The 22562-nt window shown below is 41.8% G+C and overlaps 1 protein-coding gene across 2 annotated transcripts in view; it reads right to left on the bottom strand.

Annotated features, from left to right (window-relative positions):
- Nucleotides 1-22562, bottom strand: part of RHOQ (ras homolog family member Q) — a 41937-nt gene that overhangs the window by 5878 nt on the left and 13497 nt on the right. For both annotated transcript variants that reach the window (XM_066267051.1, XM_066267049.1), the window contains 2 exons: nucleotides 1458-1622; nucleotides 1048-1143 (listed from right to left, as the gene is read on the bottom strand). In XM_066267051.1, the coding sequence (XP_066123148.1) occupies nucleotides 1048-1143; nucleotides 1458-1622 (261 nt within the window). The remainder of the gene's footprint in view (nucleotides 1-1047; nucleotides 1144-1457; nucleotides 1623-22562) is intronic.

Genomic DNA, 22562 nt, shown 5'->3' with positions numbered 1-22562 from the left:
CAATGTCACCCCATTAAATTTAATTTTCTAAATTTTTTCTAAAAAAAGGGTATTAACCCATTTTTCTGCCATACGTGTCAAGTTTGTTATATTACTTTTATTTTTGGTATATGATGTGTTAAATTTTTATGTAGTTAAAACATTAATATTTTCATTTATGACTCTCCCTCTTTATGGCATTTAGAAATTTCTTGTTTCCCCAAGTTTACAAAATTGAATATGTGAAATTTCTAAAGTGATTTGTTAGTGAAGTTATTTATCTTTTGCATTAGGAAAAACTGTCCTCCTTAAAGTTTTCCTGCTTCCTTCTGTCTCCTGATAGTACATTTTAAAGGACTTTATTAGAATCTGTTTCCACCCAAGTCCTATTAAAGTCATATATAAAAAACAGAATCCAATAATGTTGGGCCCAACGGAGAAAAAAGTAAGCCTAGCTTTGGGGTGAGGAAAATATAGAAGTTAAAAGATACATCACAGTTATAAATGCTTTAGAATGCTGCTACTTCCTATCTTTTATTAAGAGATTGGAAGAAAATTCAACTCATCTCTTTTCGAACCTAGCCATAACTTTTTGTTTTTAACTGCAGCTTTAATCTGTCGCTCCGCTACCTACTCCATGAGTGTTAACTGCAGACAGAGCCTGCGGTGGCACAGCACAGATATCTAAGTGATGAAGAAGGGTGTATAGGTCAGCACCTTCTTCTGATGCCTCTATCTACACATATGACTTATTAGGAAAATACTGGCAGTCTAAGAGTCAGGGCTCTGGAGTCAGGCCTTGACTGAAACCCAGCTCTGGCATTTATTTATTACTTGCAGGACCTAACAAGTGACCAGACATTGCCGAGCCTCCGTTTTCTGTTCTGTAAAACTGGGAACCAGTCAGACCTGACCTACCTCAGGGTCGGTGCAAGGATCAAAGACGATAATGCACGGAAAGCACTCAGCACAGTGCCCAGCGTGTAGTAAGTGCGCAATAATGTTAGCTTCTAGTATTACTTTAGCTGCTTTTACACTTACTCATAAATTCTGTAAAGGTTCCATTACCTCTTTTGCTAGTTTCTGTCCTTGTTCCACACATACAGGTTTTTCTTTCATATCATTCAGTCTTGCTAAAGTTTTGGGGTCATCTCGGAGATCAATCTAATTAAGAAAGGTCAATAACGTCCCATAATATTACAAGTCTTTAAAGATGAATCAAGCATGTAGTCCCACTTAATCCCCACATACCAGTAAAAGCTTAAACAAAGAAACTTAATTTTAAAACCAACTAATATAACTGGCTTTCTTTTAGCACTACTTTTCCCAAAAATGTAATAGAATTTATCATAACTACAACTGAGCTTAACCACATAAATCATCTACTAAACTAAACCTTAGGTGCATGTGTCTGAGGGCAGCACCACACTGTTGCCTGAGAGAGTCTTCTTCAATGGGGAAAATCAAAGCAGACATACCTGAGTTCCTATCAATAAAAAGGGTACATTTGGTGCATATTCCTTAAGTTCTGGCACCCACTCCTCTTTCACATTTTGAAACGAGGCTGGATTTACCACAGAGAAGCATATAAGGAAGACGTCAGTCATTGGATAAGATAAAGGCCTCAGACGATCATAGTCTTCCTAAAGAAGAAAGAAAAACCTCATTATTTCCATCTCCATTTCTTTAGTTGACTAATAATAATAATATGTACATTAGATTAACACGGACAAAGAAGCAAAGTCAGGAGTATTCCACAAGTAAAATGTATGGCCCTCTTCATAAAACAAGATAATCCCATTTGCGTTTGCTATGTTTCCTTCTGAAGTTCTCAGCACCAGTAGGGTGAAAATACGACAAGACCACTGACAACTACAATGAAACCTGGAGAAAACATACTGTGGTGACTAAAGCTGTCGCTGGAAACATTTTCCACTGAAAAGTTTGCACAAAGAATTGATTCTAGCTAGGTGTTGTCTAAGTGTTATTGTTTATAACAACTAACATACTGAAAGTTTACTGGGTCGGGTCCCTGCCAAGTATTACTTGTTTAATTCTCAAAACAACTATACCAGGGGTCCCCAAACATTTTACACAGGGGGCCAGTTCACTGTCCCTTAGAACGCTGGAGGGCCGGACTATAAAAAAAACTATGAACAAATCCCTATGCACTCTGCACATATCTTATTTTAAAATAAAAAAACAAAACGGGAACAAATACAATATTTAAAATAAAGAACAAGTAAATTTAAATCAACAAACTGACCAGTATTTCAATGGGGACTATGGGCTTGCTTTTGGCTAATGAGATGGTCAATGTGCTCCTCTCACTGACCACCAACGAAAGAGGTGCCCCTTCCAAAAGTGCAGTGGGGGCCGGATAAATGGCCTCAGGGGGCCACATGCAGCCCGTGGGCCGTAGTTTGGGGACCCCTAAACTATACTATAACAAAGGTACCATTATCCCTGTTTTCCATGTGAGTAAACTCAGCCGCAGAAGTTAAATAACTTGCGTAGGGATGTATAGCCAATTAGGAAGAGATGGGATTTAAACCCTGGCATTTTTTTTTATTCCAGAACCTATGCCTTAGCCACCACACATCTTCACTGAGACATTAGATCTTTGCTTTCCCTGTTTATATAGGCTTTTAAAGTGTGTGTGTGTGTGTGTGTATAAAAATTTAAAGATAGAAACACATTGAGGAAATTCACACAAAAAAACCCTTTCCTCTCCAATTTCCATTCCCTTCCTGAAATGGAGATGTTTTCAGATGTATCTTTCCAGTTCTTTTTTCATACATGTATATGCATACAACTGTATACATTCAAACGTCTGCGCTAGAAGAGATCGTGCAGCGCAAGTTCTACACACTTCAGTGTGTCGCAGATCTTTCCAGACCAGAATACAAACTGCTGCTTTGTACTTCACAGAAGGGCTGTACTGTTGAGGGCTTTAGCATCTATCACAAAAGGCAGTGGAGATCCTCTTTTGCTTCGACTATTTTCTATGACACAAAATCCTGCTTAGTTACATCCTAGTGAGTGAACAGTCAGGATTCTATTTTGGTCAGGGCTAGCCTCTCATCTGGTTTCAAGGAAACTTTATTTTGGGTCTAGGCCACTACCCCTCTTAGATGACCCACTTCACTACTAAACTGCAATGAGCAGAACTAAAGGAACAAATATGAAGAATATCCACTTGAAGTTTCAGCAGCAGTAGTTCCTTCCCTCATGGAACCGTTTCCCTTGCACGTCATCTTCTAACATTTTTCTTAGTATAATGTTCAACTCGAGCATATTTTTACATCTCAAAGTCTTGACTTTGGAGTTAACCCTCTGTTTCTCTGTGATGCATCCAAAAGGCACACCTACAGTCTGAAGCGTGGGTGCTGAAAGATGTCTCAGGCATAGGCTAGTGCAGGACAAGAAGGAAAATGCCATCCTCAGTCTTTGTTACCCTTTATTTTTAAAAGTGGAGGCTTTTGATTGGTTTTGAATAGAGCAGTGCTCTGCTATTAAAAGAAATTAGCCTGACTTGACCAGGTGGTGGTGCAGTGGATAGAGCATTGGATTGGGATGCAGGGGACCTAGGTTCGAAACCCCGAGGTCGATAGCTTGAGCGTGGGGTTGCTGCCTTGAGCATGGGATCATAGACATCACAGACATGACCCCATGGCCACTGGCTTGAGCCCAAGGTCGCTGGCTTGAGCAAGGGGTTACTCGCTCTTCTGTAGCCCACCACCACCTCCCATCAAGGCACATATGAGAAAGTAAATCAATGAACAACTAAGGTGCTGCAATGAAGAACTGATGCTTCTCATCTCTCTCCCTTCCTCTCTGTCTCTATCTCTCCCTCTCTTCATCTCTCTCTGTCACAAAAAAAAAAAAAAAAAAAAAATTGGCCTGACCTGTGGTGATGCAGTGGACAGAGCTTGAAACCCTGGGTTTCCCCGGTCAAGGTGCATACAATAAACAATCAATGAACAACTAAAGTGAGGCAACTATACTTCTCTCTCCCCACCCCTCTCTACTATCTCTGTAAAAATTAATAAATAAGATATTAAAAAAAGAAATTAATAAAGAAATCAAGTAATGTGGGTGGCAAACATGTTCCACCCCAGCAGTTACTATCAGAGAATTCCTAACAAAACAGAATATTTGTAAAAATTAGTTTAGAGTGTTAAGTAGTATGATTGAATACACTAAATACACTTTCCTGTACTCTGCTGCCTACTTCAAACTACATGTCAATAAGAGGGAAGAAGTGACAGCACATCATCCCAGCATCTACCCAGCTACTTGACATTCCAGAGAGAAAACTCGGCATGGTCAGGGAACGGAGTGCTCTTGTTAAAAATCTCTCCTCATCCATATTTAGATCTCCCAATTTTCTCAGAATTAGACATGGGAATACTATCACATAGGATTATGAGGAATGAATGAAATAATGCAACTAAATCCTTCAGCATAGCACCAGACATGTCAAAGATTCCAATGCTTCCACATAAATTCTTCATCCCATGGGAAACTGATTCTCCTAAATCTTCCATAATCCACACAGGGTCCCACAGCCCCACAACCAGTCCTTGTTTTGCATCTCTCTCCAACCACAGAGAAGAAACTCCTTTAGTGAGAAATAAAATTTTCTGTACTGGCATCAAAACACACAAATCAAACTGAGGTCTCTTGAGGACAGTATAATTTTCACATTAATAAAAGAGAATATTATTGTTGTGCTAATTAGTCACCTGGGGACTCAATAGCCTTAAGACTATTTAAAATGTAGCCAAAAAAATATGTATATATTTCTAAGAAAATCAAATGAGATTTTTAAATGAAATTTTACTTTTCAAGTAAGTTTACCTCATCAGGGAGCTGGAATGCACATTTTCTCTAGAAGGATATTACAAAGAATAAAAAGTAAGTGAATGCAAAATTCCCTAGATATGCTTAATAAATTAGTGTATGTATTCTACAGAACTTAAGTACTGTATGGATTGCTTTCATAACCATAGTGAATACTGACTTCCCTCAATGAGAGACATGTGGGCATAAAGGAAGAAATTAAATTAATCATTTCTAGATATTGGTTAAATTGCAGATTTTGTTGAAATAATTAAAATGTAAAGGACTTGGGTTATAGAAAGAACAAAACAAAGACAAGTATGCTTAGAACTCCTTAAAAACAAATGTTATCTCTTAAATCAAACTACCTAAAATGAATTCCTTCTGCCTATAATCTCCAACTAAATAATTGGCAGTTATTATAAGAAGGAGACCTTTCTGCTTCCATCCAGTCTGAGTAATTAGAAGTCTAATAATAGACAGCACATTAAAAAAAAAATAAATGAGCCCCTATACACACTATAACCTGCTTCACATAAAATCATTTCTATCTACTGTGCAGTATCTGGAGTGAATTTAATGTGAAATTCTGGATTTGGGGGATAAATAAATTTCACCTCCAGCTAAATGGTTTAAATTCAACAACACAAAGAAATTAAATGTGGAACAACTGCCACTTATCAAAGTCAGAACTTCTCAAAGCCAACTCTCTAGTGTCTTCTTAATTAACAAATCGATTATATTTTAGTTCTTTAAAAAAAAATAAAAAGTAGGTTTCTAGATATTTCAGCATGGTAACTGGAACTTTCCCAGGAGTAGAGAAAGCTGTATTAAAGACAACTGTCTCACATCAAAATCATAAAAACAAGCATGAGTTCGATCAATAAGATTACTGAACTGCTTAGTAAAAGCTTTAGTTTCTGACCCACTGGATAACTACCAGAAGTATCAATTCTTTAAAAAATGTCTTCTGGTAGCTTAATGATTAAACTTACTCTCCACTCTTGTCAAGAGTCTTTGATCTGTGATGATGACAACTTAACCCCTGAAAAATAGAACACGCAACCTGACAAGGATCCACAGACAAAAAGATTCAATGACGGTGCTCTGAGAGGAAACTAAAGACCTCTGGATGTAACAGAACTGGAGCAAGTGGCCATGGGGGGGGGGGGACTTTTCATGGACAGCTCAGCCAGCAGTGCCCATGACCATGCCTTTTTCTTTTTTTCTTTTTCTTTTTTTTTTCTGAAGCTGGAAACCGGGAGAGACAGTCAGACAGACTCCCGCATGCGCCCAACCGGGATCCACCTGGCACGCCCACCAGGGGGCACGCTCTGCCCACCAGGGGGCGATGCTCTGCCCCTCCGGGGGTGTCCGTCGCTCTGTTGCGACCCAAGCCACTCTAGCGCCTGGGGCAGAGGCCAAGGAGCCATCCCCAGCGCCTGGGCCATCTTTGCTCCAATGGAGCCTCGCTGCGGGAGGGGAAGAGAGAGACAGAGAGGAAGGAGAGGGGGAGGGGTGGAGAAGCAGATGGGTGCTTCTCCTGTGTGCCCTGGCCGGGAATGGAACCCAGGACTTCTGCACGCTAGGCCGACACTCTACCACTGAGCCAACCGGCCAGGGGACCATGCCTTCTTCTAAATGACCTTTGTCCCCTTCATGTGGACCTGGTGCTCCTATTTTTGTGAATTCTCTTTAAAATACGTATTTTTAACATGTGTATGTCTATTTAAAATACACATCCAAAACATTAATTTTAAACAAAACCAGTTACACTGGATAGCACTACAGGCCTCACATGCTTTGTTCATGGGTATGCTATCACATGCTGGTCACTTAAATCAATTAGCAAAGATTTATTGAGATTGTACTACATGGAAGATGTTCTGGGGATACACAGACATATATACAAGAAATAGTTGTCTTCTCTGGAGCTTACAGTTTAGTTGGGAGTTCAAGACATCTTTATTATATGCGGCTTAAGTGTCTGTTTGTCGCCGATAGCTTATTGGTTGCTTGCGTAACTGTACTAGCCAATGGGGTGAAGTTGCCACGGCTGAACACAAATTGAGCGGGTCAAGGGGAAGGTGAACATTTGTTTGCATTGGCAATCATCTGCTTTTGAAACAATTTAAGGCTGAACACAAATTGAGTGTGTCAGGGGGAAGGTGAACATTTGTTTGCATTGGCAATCATCTGTTTTACATAAAAACTACGTCTTAATGTAATTTCTTTTAAGAATGCCTCCTAGAAAATACAGCACTGAAGAGGAGAGAAAAGGAGCTAAAGCTGCACAAAAATGGCTTTCTCGACAAAAAGAAACCACTGAGCAGAGAAAGACAAGGCTTGCTTCAGTCGCAGAGCAAATGCGTCTTTCTCGGCAAAATGAGACTGATGAGCATAGAGAAACAAGGCTTGCCTCAGATGCAAGACAAAAAAGCCTGTCTCGACAAAATGAGTCCCTTGAACAAAGGCAGGAGAGAAATGCAAAAAAAAAAACAAACGACAGAGTAATGCTGACCGAAACGCAAAAAGGATTAAAACAGTTTCAAACGGAGAAACTTTAATTTTTGAGCATTCCTCTGGTGACATGAATATTAAATGTGAACACTGTCAGTCCTTAAACTTCAAGTTAGAAACTAATTGATTTGACCGTGGCAAGAAAGGATTTTCTCAGTGTTGCAAGTACGGAAACATTGTAGTTCCACTAATTGAGAATTATCCACTAGACAATTTCCTGTAAAACTTGCCTTTGCTATGACCATCAATAAGTCTCAGGGCCAAACGCTTAAGCGTGTTGGCATTTTTTTACCTGAGCCTGCATTTGGACACGGTCAACTTTATGTTGCCTGTTCAAGAGTTCATGAAAGAACGGATGTAAAATTAAAAATAATTGATGGTTCTCTGCAAGGTGAGCTTAAAAATGATGGAAAGATCTACACAAGAAATGTTGTGTACAAAGAGATCTTTGACATGTGAATTAACATTTTATTATTTAAATCACCTTTATTATTGAGCTAGTGGTGGCTCTTAAGAAATGTACTGCCAGTGGTTTCCTTCATTGCACTCTACTTTAAGCAATTAAGCAAGTAGAAGGGGGAAACCCCATGGGGCAGTAAGCAAAGGGGCGTCCTGGCCGCCTGCCCTGGGTAATTCAGTTTGAATTAGCAGACACCTTTGCACAAATCATTTTAATTACAATTTATAATATCTAGAACAGCGGTCATTTTGTATGACTGCTGGGCTTTCTAGTATACATATAAAAGAATAGTCATTTTAAATAATGGGAGAAAGAAAAGTATAAACTGGGCAGGTAAATATATAAATGCTTAACCCAACAAACATTAATAAGCACCTACTATGTGTCCAGAATTGTGTGAAGTGCAATCATTAGAGAAATGAAAGAAGAGCAAGATTCAGATCATATTTGATTTATATAACACCTTATAAACGTTTGCAAAACTCTGCCATAAGGTATCTATATTTTAAAAACAAGGCAATGGGATCAAATGAGCAATAACAGTGCCCACTATGTACTTGTGCACCTCAATAGAGCTTTGCAGACCTCAAAGCCACAGCCTAGAAGAGAAGAATGAGCTGCAGAGCCGGCATGGGAACATGCGTAAGGTTAGAACAGAGGAGGAAGAATTTGACAGGTGAGAGACAGACAAACATTTATAACAGGCCCTGCTCTTAGGGAGTTCAGTGTAAGGGAGACAAATGTATGTGAACACTATATTACGAGTCAGATACCAAGAGTGGTAATCAGGGGATGCTAAAAGACTTATCAGAAGAGGTAAGAACAGAGAAGATTAGCACATAGAAGATTAGCACATAGCAATATGGCCTTAGTCAGTCACTTACTTCTCAGAGGCTTAGCTTCTGTCTGTAAAATGGGAGAAAGTCAGTGACAAAGGCTTTGGAGACTATAAAGTGCTATAGCAACATTATATTCCTGAAAAATACAGCATGCTACTTTAAAAAACAGTCATTTATGAAAACCTACAACAACCTTGAAAGATAAAAAGTAGGCTCACAGGTGAATAATTCTTGAACAGATAAGCCCCACACTTCTCAAATCTAAAACAGCTTCTAACTACTTCGAGAGATAAAATGTAAGACAACGACGAATTTCCCTGACAACTGGTGGCTTGCGGTATGTGAAGGAACAGCTCTGTCACTTCCAAAGCACACAGTAGTATTCTCCCTCTGAAACATCTGTTTCTTGTGAGAAGCCCAGAACAGGGAGCAGGCATGGCTCCCTGTTCCTCAAACTCTGGAACCCCCAGAGCGCGCTGTACTGAAGTCCAGAGGCCACACGTTATGAAGCTAACTTCTGAAGAGAAAAAACGTTTCGTCACAAATCTAATATAAATTATAAACATTCCTACAATAATTCTTAGTAATAGTTGTCTATGAAACCTTATCTCCTTTATGTGGTCCTGTCACTTTTGAGTTCATTTTGTATTTAACTTTGTGAAAGGAAAATATCACTTTTCACCCCCTTAACAATAATTGTCTTTTTCACAGAAGCTGGGTTGGGTCCCTTTTGGAAGCATTTTGGTAAGTTTGGTTTAAAATACATCAGTAATGAGTTTACTGATTTTGCCTACTACCTTCTACTACTGCTGAACTAAAGGAAATTTGGGGAGGAAAGTAATTTTTTTAAGTGCTATAAATTCCTAAGGGGTAACTGTTTTTCAAAAACTTTTCAAATATTTGGTATTTTTTTTTTTTTTTTCATCTTCAGTTTAGTTGTGAAATGGTTTTTAATATATATCACTGGTCTGATTAGCTCTTAGTAAAAGAATTCTTGAAATTGAAGGTTTTGCTTCTAAGTTTCAGCAACTGTCATCTTGATGTATTTTGATTTATGATATAATAACTCAGGCTCCCAATTGATTTACCAATTATTTCGGAGCTAGTGAACCAAATCTTTGGCTCCTTTCCACCACTACCTTCCTTCTGACCACCTGACTGATCCTAACTCCCATGCAGGCTGGCTGGAGAAAATGGAAAGTTGAAATGGGCTGCAGCAGAAAGATAACCCACCAGAGAACTGGCCCTGCCCTTATCTACCCGTGTCATTATGAACCAGCACTTCCTCTTCTCCCAAAGCTGGGGCTGAACCAGATTGCCACATTACATGGTTAGAAATCGTCAAAAGAACAGTTTTTACCCTAGTGACAGATTTAATGTGGGAGGAGATTTAACGGACCGAGTAAAAATCAAGTTTTAGGATTCTGTTTTATCTAAGCTGACCCCACAAGGTAGAGGATCAAGACAGCTAAATATGGCCCTTAGGCAAGCTGTAGTTCCCCATCTGTGAGGGGAGAATAAATATAGCATACACATGTTAAGATAAATGAGAGAGCTGGTCAAGTGTTTTGAGCTCTTCAACAGACAAGCCTGACTTTCCAAAAAAAGACAAACCACAACTTCGGAGCCAGTGCAGTTTCTTTGGTGCATGGTGAGATGACTTGCCTCATTGTAAAGGGTTTAGAGCTGAAATTCTACACTGTCTGGAGCTATAATGACAAGTCTCTTTCACTAACACAGAGGTTTGCTGCCCTAAGGCATGCAGAGAGAGGTAAAGGTCAGGTCATGTTTCCACGCAGTATATTCCTTTTCTAATTTTCTTGGCACAAATTTCATGTTGATGGAATATTCATTCATTCACTCACTCATTCAAACAAGAATCTGTCAGCTCAAGGCTGAGCTCTGTGAATGCTCCCTGCCCTATGGAGTTCAGTGTGACAGAGGAGGAGGCAAGTGCCTCTCAACTAGGGCTGAGCGAGTGTCCAGGGACTGTTTTTAAAATGTAGGAGGTGTCGACATGAATGGGGGAGGAAATGATTTTTTGTTTTTTACAGAGACAGAGATCAGAGAGAGGGACAGATAGGGACAGACAGGCAGAAATGGAGAGAGACGAGAAGCATCAATCATTAGTTTTTCGTTGCGACACCTTAGTTGTTCATTGATAACTTTCTCATATGTGCCTTGACCGCGGGCCTTCAGCAGACCGAGAGACCCCTTGCTCAAGCCAGCAACTTTGGGTCCAAGCTGGTGAGCTTTGCTCAAACCAGATGAGCCTGCGCTCAAGCTGGAGACCTCAGGATCTCGAACCTCGTCCTCCACATCCCAGTTCAACGCTCTATCCACTGAGCCACTGCCCGGTCAGGCAGGAAATAAATTATTTTAAGTGCTATAAAATTCTAAGAGGTAACTGTTTTTCAAAAACTTTTCAAATATTTGGCTTTTTTTCCCTATAACTTTCAGTTTAGTTGTGAAATGGTATTTATATGGTATCCCTAAGCGTTCAAGGAGCCAGGGTGCTAGGTACCCTGTGTGCATGATTGGTGAGTGTACTGCCTGGCACCAGTGAACAAAAAAAACCATTTTATAATTACCCGAATCGAAGACCTAACTTTGGTGTACATAAAAACACAAAGTATTTCTTGCACGGTTTTAATGAATTTTCTAGGAAGGGAATTTCAGTGCAAAACGAAGGAGTAAAAGAGACTATATTTTGTTCAGAACATTACAGGAGTTGCTAACCATTGTAGAAAGTTGCATACCACTAGCAATGTTGCTCTTACTGTCTGAATCTCCAATAAACCACAACTATGTTAGTCAACTTTTGTGGCTGTTCTATTCATGGTAATTCTACCTCTAGGTGTAGGCACCTGATTATTTATGTTTTCTGGAGAACTGAGCTCTGAGAACTTAAGAATTTAACACTGAAATAAGTATTTTTATGACGGGTCACTTTACTTTTAGTTCTCCTTCATATTACTGCTGGGATATTGTACTGATTTAAACTTATGTGTATAGAGAAGTTATATTACCTGCAGATTTCATTTGAGGATAAGTAAAGGAAAAACATTTGTTATAAAAGAGGGGATGACCCTGATTTGGTTGAGGCACTGAGGTAGGCATTCAACAAATAGGGACAAAAGGGACTATAAATGCAAATTGGGATACTTGCACTGAAGGAAGAGAGCCAGGAACTAGGAGAATCACCAGGATGACCTCTCAGAGGGAGTGACGTCTAACCTGAGATCTGAGGGAAGGCTTACAGAGTTAGAGACAGGATAGTATGCACCAGGGTGACTAGGTGGGCTTGGAGAGCATCATCAGAACCTACTGCAATGGAAAGTCAACAGAAAGTTGAGAGATGCTTGACCAGGCAGTGGCGCAGTAGATAGAGCGTTGGACTGAGATGCAGAGGACTGAGGTTTGAAACCTGAGGTCACTGGCCTAAGCGCAGGCTCACCCGGCTTGAGTGCCGGGTCGCTGGCTTGAGCACGAGATCATAGACATAACCTCATGGTTGCTGGTGTGAGCCCAAAGGTCATTGGCTTGAGCAAGGGGTCACTCACTCTGCTGTAGCCCTCTGGTCAAGGCACATATGAGAAAGCAATCAATGAACAGCTAAGGTGACACAACAAAGAATTGATGCTTCTCATCTTTCTCCCTTCCTGTCTGTCCCTATCTGTCCCTCTCTTTGACTCTCTGTTCTCTGTCACAAAAAAAAAAAATGTTGAGAGAAAGGAGTCATGTGTTTTATTTTTAAAAAGAGGCAATTTGCCTGACCTGTGGTGGCGCAGTGGATAAAGCGTTGACCTGGAAATGCTAAGGTCGCCGGTTCGAAACCCTGGGCTTGCCTGGTCAAGGCACATATGGGAGTTGATGCTTCCTGCTCCTCCCCCCCCTTCTCTCTCTCCTCTCTAAAATGAATTAAAAAAGAAAAAAGAGCCAATTCAGGCTGCTTTGTGGAGAATGAACCAGAGGTGGACAGGAGGAGTACAAGGAGAGAGTATTACAGTAACTCAGGCGAGAGAAGATGGTGGCTTAGACGAAGTAGTAGCAGTAGGCAGCTAAAGAAATGGCGGGTTCTAGAAATATTCTGGAAATAAACTCAGGCTTGAGTAATGGGCCGGATGTGTGGCTTGAGGTCAGGGAGGTCTTTGGAATAACCCAGGGTTCCTGTGCAGCTGCATGGATAATGTCTTCTGCAGGGCGGTGCGGGAGACTAAGAGTGGAGGAGCACATTAGGGAGAAAATTCAAGAGGCCAGTTTTGGACACGTTAAGCTTGACGTGTTGAAGGAACAGTCAGAAAGTGTTTATCTGAAGCAGATCTCTGCCTCTTGAGGTCCAGACCCCGCTCCCGACACCTCCTTTTGGCTAAACCAGAAGCATCTCAAGTTCATTATTTCTGAACTGAACTCATTTATTCTTCTTCAGATCTGCAACACCTCCTGTGTTCACCATCTCAGTTAAAAAAAAAAATCACCACGCACTCAGGCTCAAGCCAGGACCCGGGAGGTCCTCAGTATCACCCCAAAGACACATCGGATCAGTCAGTTGCCCAGCCGGTCTCACTGTCCTTTCCCTCTCTAGACTTCCATACCTGGGCAGCTCCGACCCATCTTTCAGGCTCTGGTTTAGAAATCTCTTCATCCAACAAATCTGTAGCATCCTGGGCTTTTTTGTCATTCCCTTTCTTACACTGTAAGAGGATTGTCTCTTTTCTTATCTGTAATCTCCACAAGACTCCCTGAGAGCAGGACACTACTCTTTAAAGCCTGGCTTATGGTGACTGCATACTAAATTCTTGCTGAGTGAATGAGGATAGCATGTGGGAAGGTGAAATCAGAAAGGTAAACTGCAGCCGGATCACGAGGCTTGGCAAGTGCTGGCCCGCACCGCCTTCATCAGCTACAAAGCTGAAGAAGGTGAAGCAAGTATCTGACTTTTCCAGTCACAGGCTTGTTCTTCAGGTTGCCGTCACCACATTTAGCCAAGGCTCCTGGGATCACGGCTCTGGGATCAGGTACACCAATGAGTCCAACCCCCCCACCTGAATAATGGGAGCTTTAAAAAAAGAGAGCCTCAGACTGGGTGCTACTTTCAGCATGTTACTTCTTTTTTTTTTTTTTTTTAATTTTTTTTATTTTATTTTTTTTATTCATTTTTAGAGAGGAGAGAAAGAGGCAGAGAGAGAGAGACAGAGAGAGAGAAGGGGGAAGGAGCTGGAAGCATCAACTCCCATATGTGCCTTGACCAGGCAAGCCCAGGGTTTCAAACCAGCGACCTCAGCATTTCCAGGTCGACACTTTATCCACTGTGCCACCACAGGTCAGGCAGCATGTTACTTCTTGTTACCACTTTACACCACTGTCATCGTCTTGACATTTATTTTACCAAGGTATGAGGGGTATTACTGATTGTCTACCGAGCATCTTTCAATTTCCTTCTTCTGAAAACTGATTTCCTTACGACCCACCTCACCTTCATCCAGACAGATGCCTCTGGGGACTGTAATCCCATACTCAGCTAAACGAATTCCTGATTGGATTAAGCCAATCATGGAGTTTCATTCCCCACCCCCTGGCCAAAGGCATTGGTTTTCAGAGGAGCACATGACCTAAATAGCCCAATCAGAATGAAGTAGTCTCTGGATTATCCAAGGGAGCTCCTCACTCCCAGCTTTTCCCTTTCTGCTATTCCTCTGCTTTTTCTCTTTTCCTCCTTCCCTTCCACCCTCCCTCCTTCTCTCTCAGTATACTGTTGCCATTCACTGGGCCCCATGAAGACTATTCGGGACCCCCTCTACATTAGTTATTGCTATAGTCCCTGAATCACACTGGGGTAGATACCACCCCAGGGCTAGCTATTTAGAGGGAGACACATATAATAACCAGGCCTCACACTTCCATGGGAGCAGCCCTCTTACCCTCTCCAACACTTAGGCTACAGAGGACTCTAGGGCACTGTGAATGTAGGTCACATGGGCTTCTCATAGTGGGGGTTACGGGGGAGAGGAGAGGGGAACAGCCAACACAGAACTGTAAGTAATGGATGGGCCAAACCCAGAGGAAACACCATTCTGTTTGGCTGTGAACTGACACCTACTCTTCTCTGCTTCTGAGGTTGTGGAAGAGGCTTAAGAATACTGAAGTTTCTCACTGGTCTTTTAATATACCAAGACAAGCAGCCAAGCATAAGATAAGACCCCAGCCACTATACCCTGATTAAGTCTGAAATGCTGGTTTTCTCCATGCTCAGATGAGGCAGCCAAGCTGCATGGAGGAGTTGAACTATGACTAACAAACCCATTTGGAATCTGAGTACTTAAACCACCCTCCTTAGCCAAGCATACAGTGAGGCCTGCCATCTGAGGGTGAGGAAGGCTATTCAGTAGGCAGGCAGGCAGAATCAGGATGACCTAATGCAGTTCACAAACATGCTTTCCCTGAACTGAGCCTTTAAAGCATACAGTTTGCTGGGGTGATGAGAATGTTTCAGAACTCGATCGAGGTGTAGATTGTGCAACATCGTGAATGCATTAAATGCCACTGAAAATGATCCATTTTGTTTTGTGAATTTCACTTGAATTTAAGAAAGACATTGGTCCATAAATGTGCAAGCTGGAACCTTGCAAGTATTCACACACATGCACGCGTGCACACACACAGTTAACAGAGATTTCTCTGAAATTCAGAAAGGTGTGGCACACAGCAAACACACCCTGCAGGAAGTGCCTGGAACCCAGCGCACCAACCGTTCGGGAGCTGCATTAATCCCCACGCTTGCTTCCCCACTGGCAAGCACTTCCATACATGTGTTATACCCCCTCTGCCTATTCTGCATTTCTTCCTTCATCTTCTCCCCGCCGCTTCTGGCCCTCCTGTGCTACAGGAAGCTGCCAACAGAGCTCTTCCAGGCTTATAACAAGTAACCGTATCACATTACTATGGCCTCATTTAACCCCCCAGCTCTGAGAAGAGCACCCTGTTCCTGCTTTCACACAAACCCCAACTACCCCACCAGCCTACGGGACAGGGCAGCTCCCACTTTCCTGAAGAGGAAACTGAGACTCGAAGAAGCCTATTGCTTCTCCCAAGTCACCGGAGAGGAGGGCAGAAGTGAGGCAGGGATCTAGTTCTCTTATCAACTAGTTTAAGACCAGCCTGGCCCCTTCATTTTAACCAGGTAATAGATCATAGGTTTTGAACACAGACCTTCTGAATCTCTGAATCACATGTGTCCCTTGTCTTTTCTGCTTCCCTTATCTATAAAATGAAGTACTAATATATGTTTCCTTGATCTATAAAATCGAATTACTAATAGATCCTCCTCTTCAGCTGCTGGGAAGATTAAATGAGCTAAGGTATGAAAGGCACTTAGCAACATGGCTGCTAGCTTATAACCATGCTCAGTAGATCTCCTTCCCCACTGAGCTGTAGCAGATTTGGGGCAGAAGAGTAAATGGGTGGAAAATGAAGACTGAGGTTAAAATTGACTTTGTGAAAAACACACTGAGAAGTTTTGTTGGCTTAACATGGCAGGCAAGTACTGAAGTCAGTATTTTCTGAAAATATCTGAAAACAACTATACCATATACCTATAAAAAAATTTTTTTAAATGATGGTTAATGAGACCTGGGAAGTCGAAGACTCAAGAAGCAAGTGGACCCGAGCGCTCGCTTGCTCATGCTGCTCAGAGCCATGGGCAGTTTCCAGGGGCTGAGGGGCAGTGTTCATGAGACCCACGTGTGCACCAGCATCCCCTGTGCTCTAAGAATCTCAGCCAATCCAGGGTGCGGACTTCCACGTTAAAGAACCTGGTTAGGGATACATAACATTTACGAAGCCAACCAAGAGCCAGGGCAACACAATCCAAGAGAAGCAGCACTACAGGCAGGTGATGCAACTAGCAACAACAACAAAATTTTATAAAAGCACCAAATAAAGGTCATTCCAGTGGTTCCAAGTGTCTATTCTCTTTTTTGTATCCTCAGATAATCCCTGGAGGCACTGCAGGAACAGGGGCTGTCATCCCGCCCTCCAGGATGGTGTGGGCTGCTGCTGAGCCCAGGGCACTAGATGACATGGTGGCAAAACTATCACTGGAGCAGTCAGATGGGTCAGGATGAGAGTGAAGGAGTTTTCAAACTCTGAGTATGGACCCAACGATCTGGTCAAATTGCACAGAAACCTGTGAGTTTCCAGCTCTTAGCCCTGCCCTGTGTTACCCACTCGAGTGAGTCCTGTTGTCACATCAACTCCTTTATTGAGTCTGTGTTATGTGCTGCCTGGAAAATCCAACAGCACACAGCTTCCCTTCAGAGAGCCACTAGCTTGGGTAAGCAACTTTGTAAGATGCTGGCAGCAGGAGGAAGTCACTAAAGATGGTCAATTCTAGATCTAGAGCCAGAGGGACTGGTTGAAAGTCCAGTGTTGCCTCTCACATGGGCTGTGCATGTAACCTGGACAGGTCAGTTCACTATCTCTGAGTCTGTTTTCTCATAAGAAAAATTGGAGAGGAAGGAGTAAGATAATATTTTCTACCTCATAAAGTCACTATTATCACAAAATGGGGTAACCAGGTCCATAGAAGGCCAATGCATGCACAAGATCAAAGGTAAGAGACACTTAAGTTGAATGCCACAGAAATTCAGAGGGGAAAGAATATGTCCACCTCTGAGGACTAGAAAAGGCTGCATGAAATACCCTGTCCTACCTGTGCCCCCTCCTCACCCCAAACCCATATACTTACACCGTCTCTTTACCTAGAAAAACTGTCCAGACCCTCTGCTCACCATCCCCAGAGTTGAAAGTGCTCCTTCCAGCCTCCCAAGGTCATTGATAACATACAGGTATAGCTAATAAGTACAGCAAAACCATACTAAATTATCCTAATAATCTGACATAAGGCTACATTTAAGAATTAAATTGATGAAAATCAAACCATAATAGTTATTAGTCATCTGCAGTATGGGTCATATTAAGATGACTAAGACATATGAAAACATCCAAATCTAATCAAGGTAACAAAAGTGTAAATAAAGAAAGCTGTATCCTAATAAAGTATGCTTTGGCCTGCCTGAAAAATATTAACTAAAACATCATGGTCTGTAGAGACTACAGAATCTAACAAAGGAGAAATTGCACAATTAGAATACTGTATTAGTGTCCATCAAGCTCTGCCAATGGTAAGATGCTGGATCTGGTGGATACACATATCCTGGTCACGAGAAAGCCATGCTCTCATGGAATGGCAAGTTCATTACATGGTTTCAGGACTCAGATGAAATATACATCTCCTCTAAGACTTCTAATTCCTTTTGCTGAAAATCCTCAATCCCAAACAAGCTTATGAATTGATTTTTTTTAGGTACCTTGATGCTAAGGAAAGGTACACAAGGTAGCAGGCACTGGAAAAAGTATATAGCACTGTAACTTTTTTCTTCTTATTTATGTTTTCTAATTATTAGGAAAAAATGGGGAACTCTTCAGTTAAACCTCAATTGACTGAAAACATGCACTTTTCTCTGATCGCTCCAAAGTTCTCTAACAGGTACAATAATTTTTTTTTTAAAAAAGGAAAGATCTAAAGTCACAAGGACAAAGCAAACAGGAAAGGAGACAGAAGAGCAACCCAATTTTCGAAGCTAGAAGTCAAAAGAAGAAGTTGGAAGTGATTTAGCAGACTCAGGGAGCCAAATCCTGGGCTAGCAGAGAGGGGGGAAGTTAAGAAGCACCCCCTCCTGCACAACAGAACCCCCAAAGGTGTGGGGACTAAACTATAGCCCTGTGTTCTGCACGGGCAGAAGGCGGAGCCGCACGGAGGGTGGACTGACAGCAGGCTTCGGAAGCAGTTTACTCCCAGATCCCTCTCTCTATCATGGTAAACACTCTCCCCAACTGTGATGAGAGGCAAAGGACAGTTATTCTCTGGAGAAAGCAGAGCAGAAGTTTCCCTGGATGGGGCGATGGAAGGCCCAGTTGACCAAACATACAAGGCTAGGGTCCACACTGAAAACTGAGACCCCTCCCCTGCTACCTCCACTCACCTCCCAGAACACTGGCAGCCCAGCAGGAAACCCTCAGGCAGAAGGGTGGAAGATTCTTTTCTGGGGAATATACCAGCCCAGGAGGAAAGACCAAAGTCTGACATTACAGCTTCCCCAATGAAAGGCCCAGACAGATCACCCGACAGCAGTGGTTCTTAATTGAGGAAGTGACAGGAGTGATGTTGCCCCACGGGAACATTTGGCAATGTCTGGAGATACTTTCGATTGTCATTATGGGAGTGGGGCCTCTACTGGGAAGAGGCCAGGGATGCTGCTAAACATCCTACAATGCACAGGACAGCCCCTACAACAAAGGCTTATCCAGCCCAAAATATCAAAGGTGCTGAGGGTGAGAAACCCCCACCCCCACCTACAGTCAAGGCCAGAGTCAGCCAGCCCCACACATACACCAGGCTCCCCATGAGTAGACACTTGAAGAACTGCCATGAAACAGAGATCAAAATGAGAGACTACACAGGGAAACAAAGCTTCAGAAAACTATCATTAAGCCTGACCAGCCGGTGGCGCAGTGAATAGAGCAATGGCCTAGGATGCTGAGGACCCAGGTTTGGGGCCCCAAGGTCACCTGCTTGGGCACTGGCTCACCAGCTTGAGTGTAGGATTGCTAGCTTGGGTGTAGGATCATAGACATGACCCATGGTCGCTGGCTTGAGCCCAAAGGTCGCTGGCTTGAGTAAGGGGTCACTTGCTCTGCTGGAGCCCTCTGGTCAAGGCACATGTGAGAAAGCAATTAACAAACAACTAAGATGCCACAATGAAAAGTGGATGCTTCTCGTCTCTCTCCCTTCTTAACTGTCTCTCTCTCTCACTAAAACAACAACAAAAAAAACCACCCCACAACTATAATTAGTATTTTTAGAGAAATTAGAGCAAGCCAAACCAAAAAGTACAATACAGAACAGGAAAAGTTTCTTGAATATTAAAAAATGGAATACTTAAAAAAAAATAGAAGGGGTAGATTATAAAATTAAGGAACTCTCCAAAATATAGAGCAAAAAGATACAGATCAAATACAGAGTGAGATAAAAGTATGTTTACAGTTTTGAGTATGAGAAACAGAACTTATTCTTGTGTTATTATTTATTAATTATTATACTATTCTCCATATGAACAAACTGTAAACCTACTTTTGCTGCATCCTATAAAAGGAAATTAGAGGATCATCCCAAGAATTGCAACATCTAAATACTGTGAGTTCTAGTGTAACAGAACAGATTAACTGGAAGTGAAGAAATCAAAGAAATAAACCAAGAAAATTCCTCAGAACTGAAGGACGTGAGTTTCAAGATTTAAAGGGCCCACAATAGTCAGCAAGCTACCCCAAAGTCACTGATTGTAAAATTTCTGGAGGGTAAAATGGCAGATCCTAGAAGTTTCCAGAAATGAAATCCAGTCCTTTTTTTGTTTTTTTGGGGTTTTTTTTGTATTTTTCTGAAGTTGGAAATGGGGAGGCAGTCAGACAGACTCCCGCATGCGCCTGACCGGGATCCACCCGGCATGCCCACCAGGGGGCGATGCTCTGCCCATCCGGGGCATCGCTCTGTTGCAACCAGAGCCATTCTAGCACCTGAGGCAGAGGCCATGGAGCCATCCTCAGCACCTGGGCCAACTTTGCTCCAATGGAGCCTTGGCTGCGGGAGGGGAAGAGAGAGAGAGGAAGGAGAAGGGGAGGGGTGGAGAAGCAGATGGGCTCTTCTTCTGTGTGCCCTGGCTGGGAATTGAACCCGGGACTCCTGCACGCCAGGCCGACGCTCTACCACTGAGCCAACCAGCCAGGGCTCCATGTTCTTGACAATGAATCATGGATCAGAATGGCATCAGACCTGGAATAGCATAAATTGAAGCTAGAAGGCAATGGAGACTTTTTTCTTCCAAGTTTAAAAAAAAAAAAAGACTTCCAATCTATTTTCAAACTATCAATCAGATATGAAGGAAATATAGACCTTTTCAAATATAGCAGGTATCAAAATGCTTTGCCTACAATGCAACTTTTCTCAGGAAGTTAATAAAATATATGCTCCACCAGAATGAGAGAATAAACCAAGACAACCAAAAAAATGTCAAAATAGGGATCTATTATGAGGGAAAGGGAAACCCAATAATGAAGAAGGGAAATCCCAGGATGACAGTTGTGGGGCAGGCTGGAGGCAACCAGCCCCCATCGGAGCAGATCTGTCTCAGGAGGGACGCCCTCAAGAAACTCAGAATAACTCTGTCAGGTGCATGGAAAAGATACATTGGTTTAAAAAGCAAATAGCAGCAAAGGAAAAAATATATATATAACCGCTGACCAGTGATCAAATTATAATATAGTTACTGAGAAAGGGTGGATAAGAAGTGGAAAGTATGTGTGCAAGAGAACTAATGCCTCATCATGCATGGTGTCAACAGAGAATATTTTTTTACCAAAATAAACAGCTAAGAATTGAAAGTGGTTGCCTCAGGGGAGTGGGAAATGGCACTACTATAGGGGAAGTGGAGAGGGATATTTGTTTCTCCATAATAGGATCTTACAAAATTGTTGACTAAGCCATTTGCATGTATAACCTTAATAAAAATGATTTTTTTAATTGGAGGAAAACAAAATAACGTATAAAGAAGTAAATTATTAAAAATATTAAATATCACTACCTAGAGCTAACCACTCTAACATTTTGACAATTTTGTTCCAATTCTTTCCTTGTACATTATACTTATGCAAATTCTTCATAGTTGTAATCATGCCATATATAGTTTTGATTCCTGCTTTTTTTCATACTCACATCGTTAGCCTTTTCATATATCTTTAAATATTTGTTGAAAGCAGTTTTTAATGGCTATGATTATGCTAATACACATCATGCCATCATTTAACAAATTCCTTTTTACTATTCATTAATGTGTTTATAATTCATCACTATTATAAATATTGCTGTGAAGAATATCATTTTATGTAAATATTTCGGTGCTCTGAATGTTTTGGTGTAAATCAAAAGAAACAGATCATTGGAAATTTAAGGGTTTTTGCTAAATTAACCTCTGTGATATTGTGATTTATAAGAACTATATATTTGGTTTGGATCCCCCTTTCTGGCACAGAACTCCTAAAACCCTTGGAATTTCCTAAGTGAGGACAGAATAAAGGCGTCTCTTGTTATGTTAAGGAGGTGACTTTTGGACCCCACCTAAGGATGGGGCCAGTTCCAGGAGACCCAACCGTGTGATTAGAGGGTTGGAACTTGGAATTCCCAACTCCTCCCCACCCCTTCCAGGGAGAGAGAAAGAAGAAGGGCTGAAGTTGCATCAATTACCAATGGCCAATGATTTACTCAATCGTGCCTATGCAATGAAGCCTCCATAAAACCCCAAAAGGACACGGTTCAGACATCAGAGTTGGAGAACTCATGGAGGAGCATGGCGAGTGGCATGCTCATAGAGAACAGAAAAGCTCTATGTCCCTTCCCACACACCTTGCACTATGCAGCTCTATGTCTGGCTGATAGTCCCTTTACGAAACCCATGATCTAGTAAGAAACACGTTTCTCTGAGTTCTGTGAGCTACTCTAGCAAATTAACTGAACTCCCTAAGGAGGGAATCATGGGAACCTGATTGATAGCCAGTTGGTCAGAAGTACAGATAACAATCTGGACTTGCAACTGGCATTCTGAGTTGAAGCGGGTCCTAGAAACCTACAATCTGTAACTGGCTGGTCAGAAGCACAGGTCAACAACCTGGACATGAGACTGCTGTCTGAAGTGGGAGAGGTGGAGAGGGACTGAACCCCTAACCTGTGGAATCTGATGCTGTCTCAGAATACAGTGTCAGAATTGAGTTGAATCCTTGGACAACCCTGCTGATGTTTGCTTGTTGTATGG

The sequence above is a fragment of the Saccopteryx bilineata genome, chromosome 3 (assembly GCF_036850765.1).
Source record: "Saccopteryx bilineata isolate mSacBil1 chromosome 3, mSacBil1_pri_phased_curated, whole genome shotgun sequence".
Taxonomy (NCBI): Eukaryota; Metazoa; Chordata; class Mammalia; order Chiroptera; family Emballonuridae; genus Saccopteryx; species Saccopteryx bilineata.
Note: the sequence above shows the minus strand (reverse complement) of the source record. Positions and strands in the feature narration are given on the sequence as shown.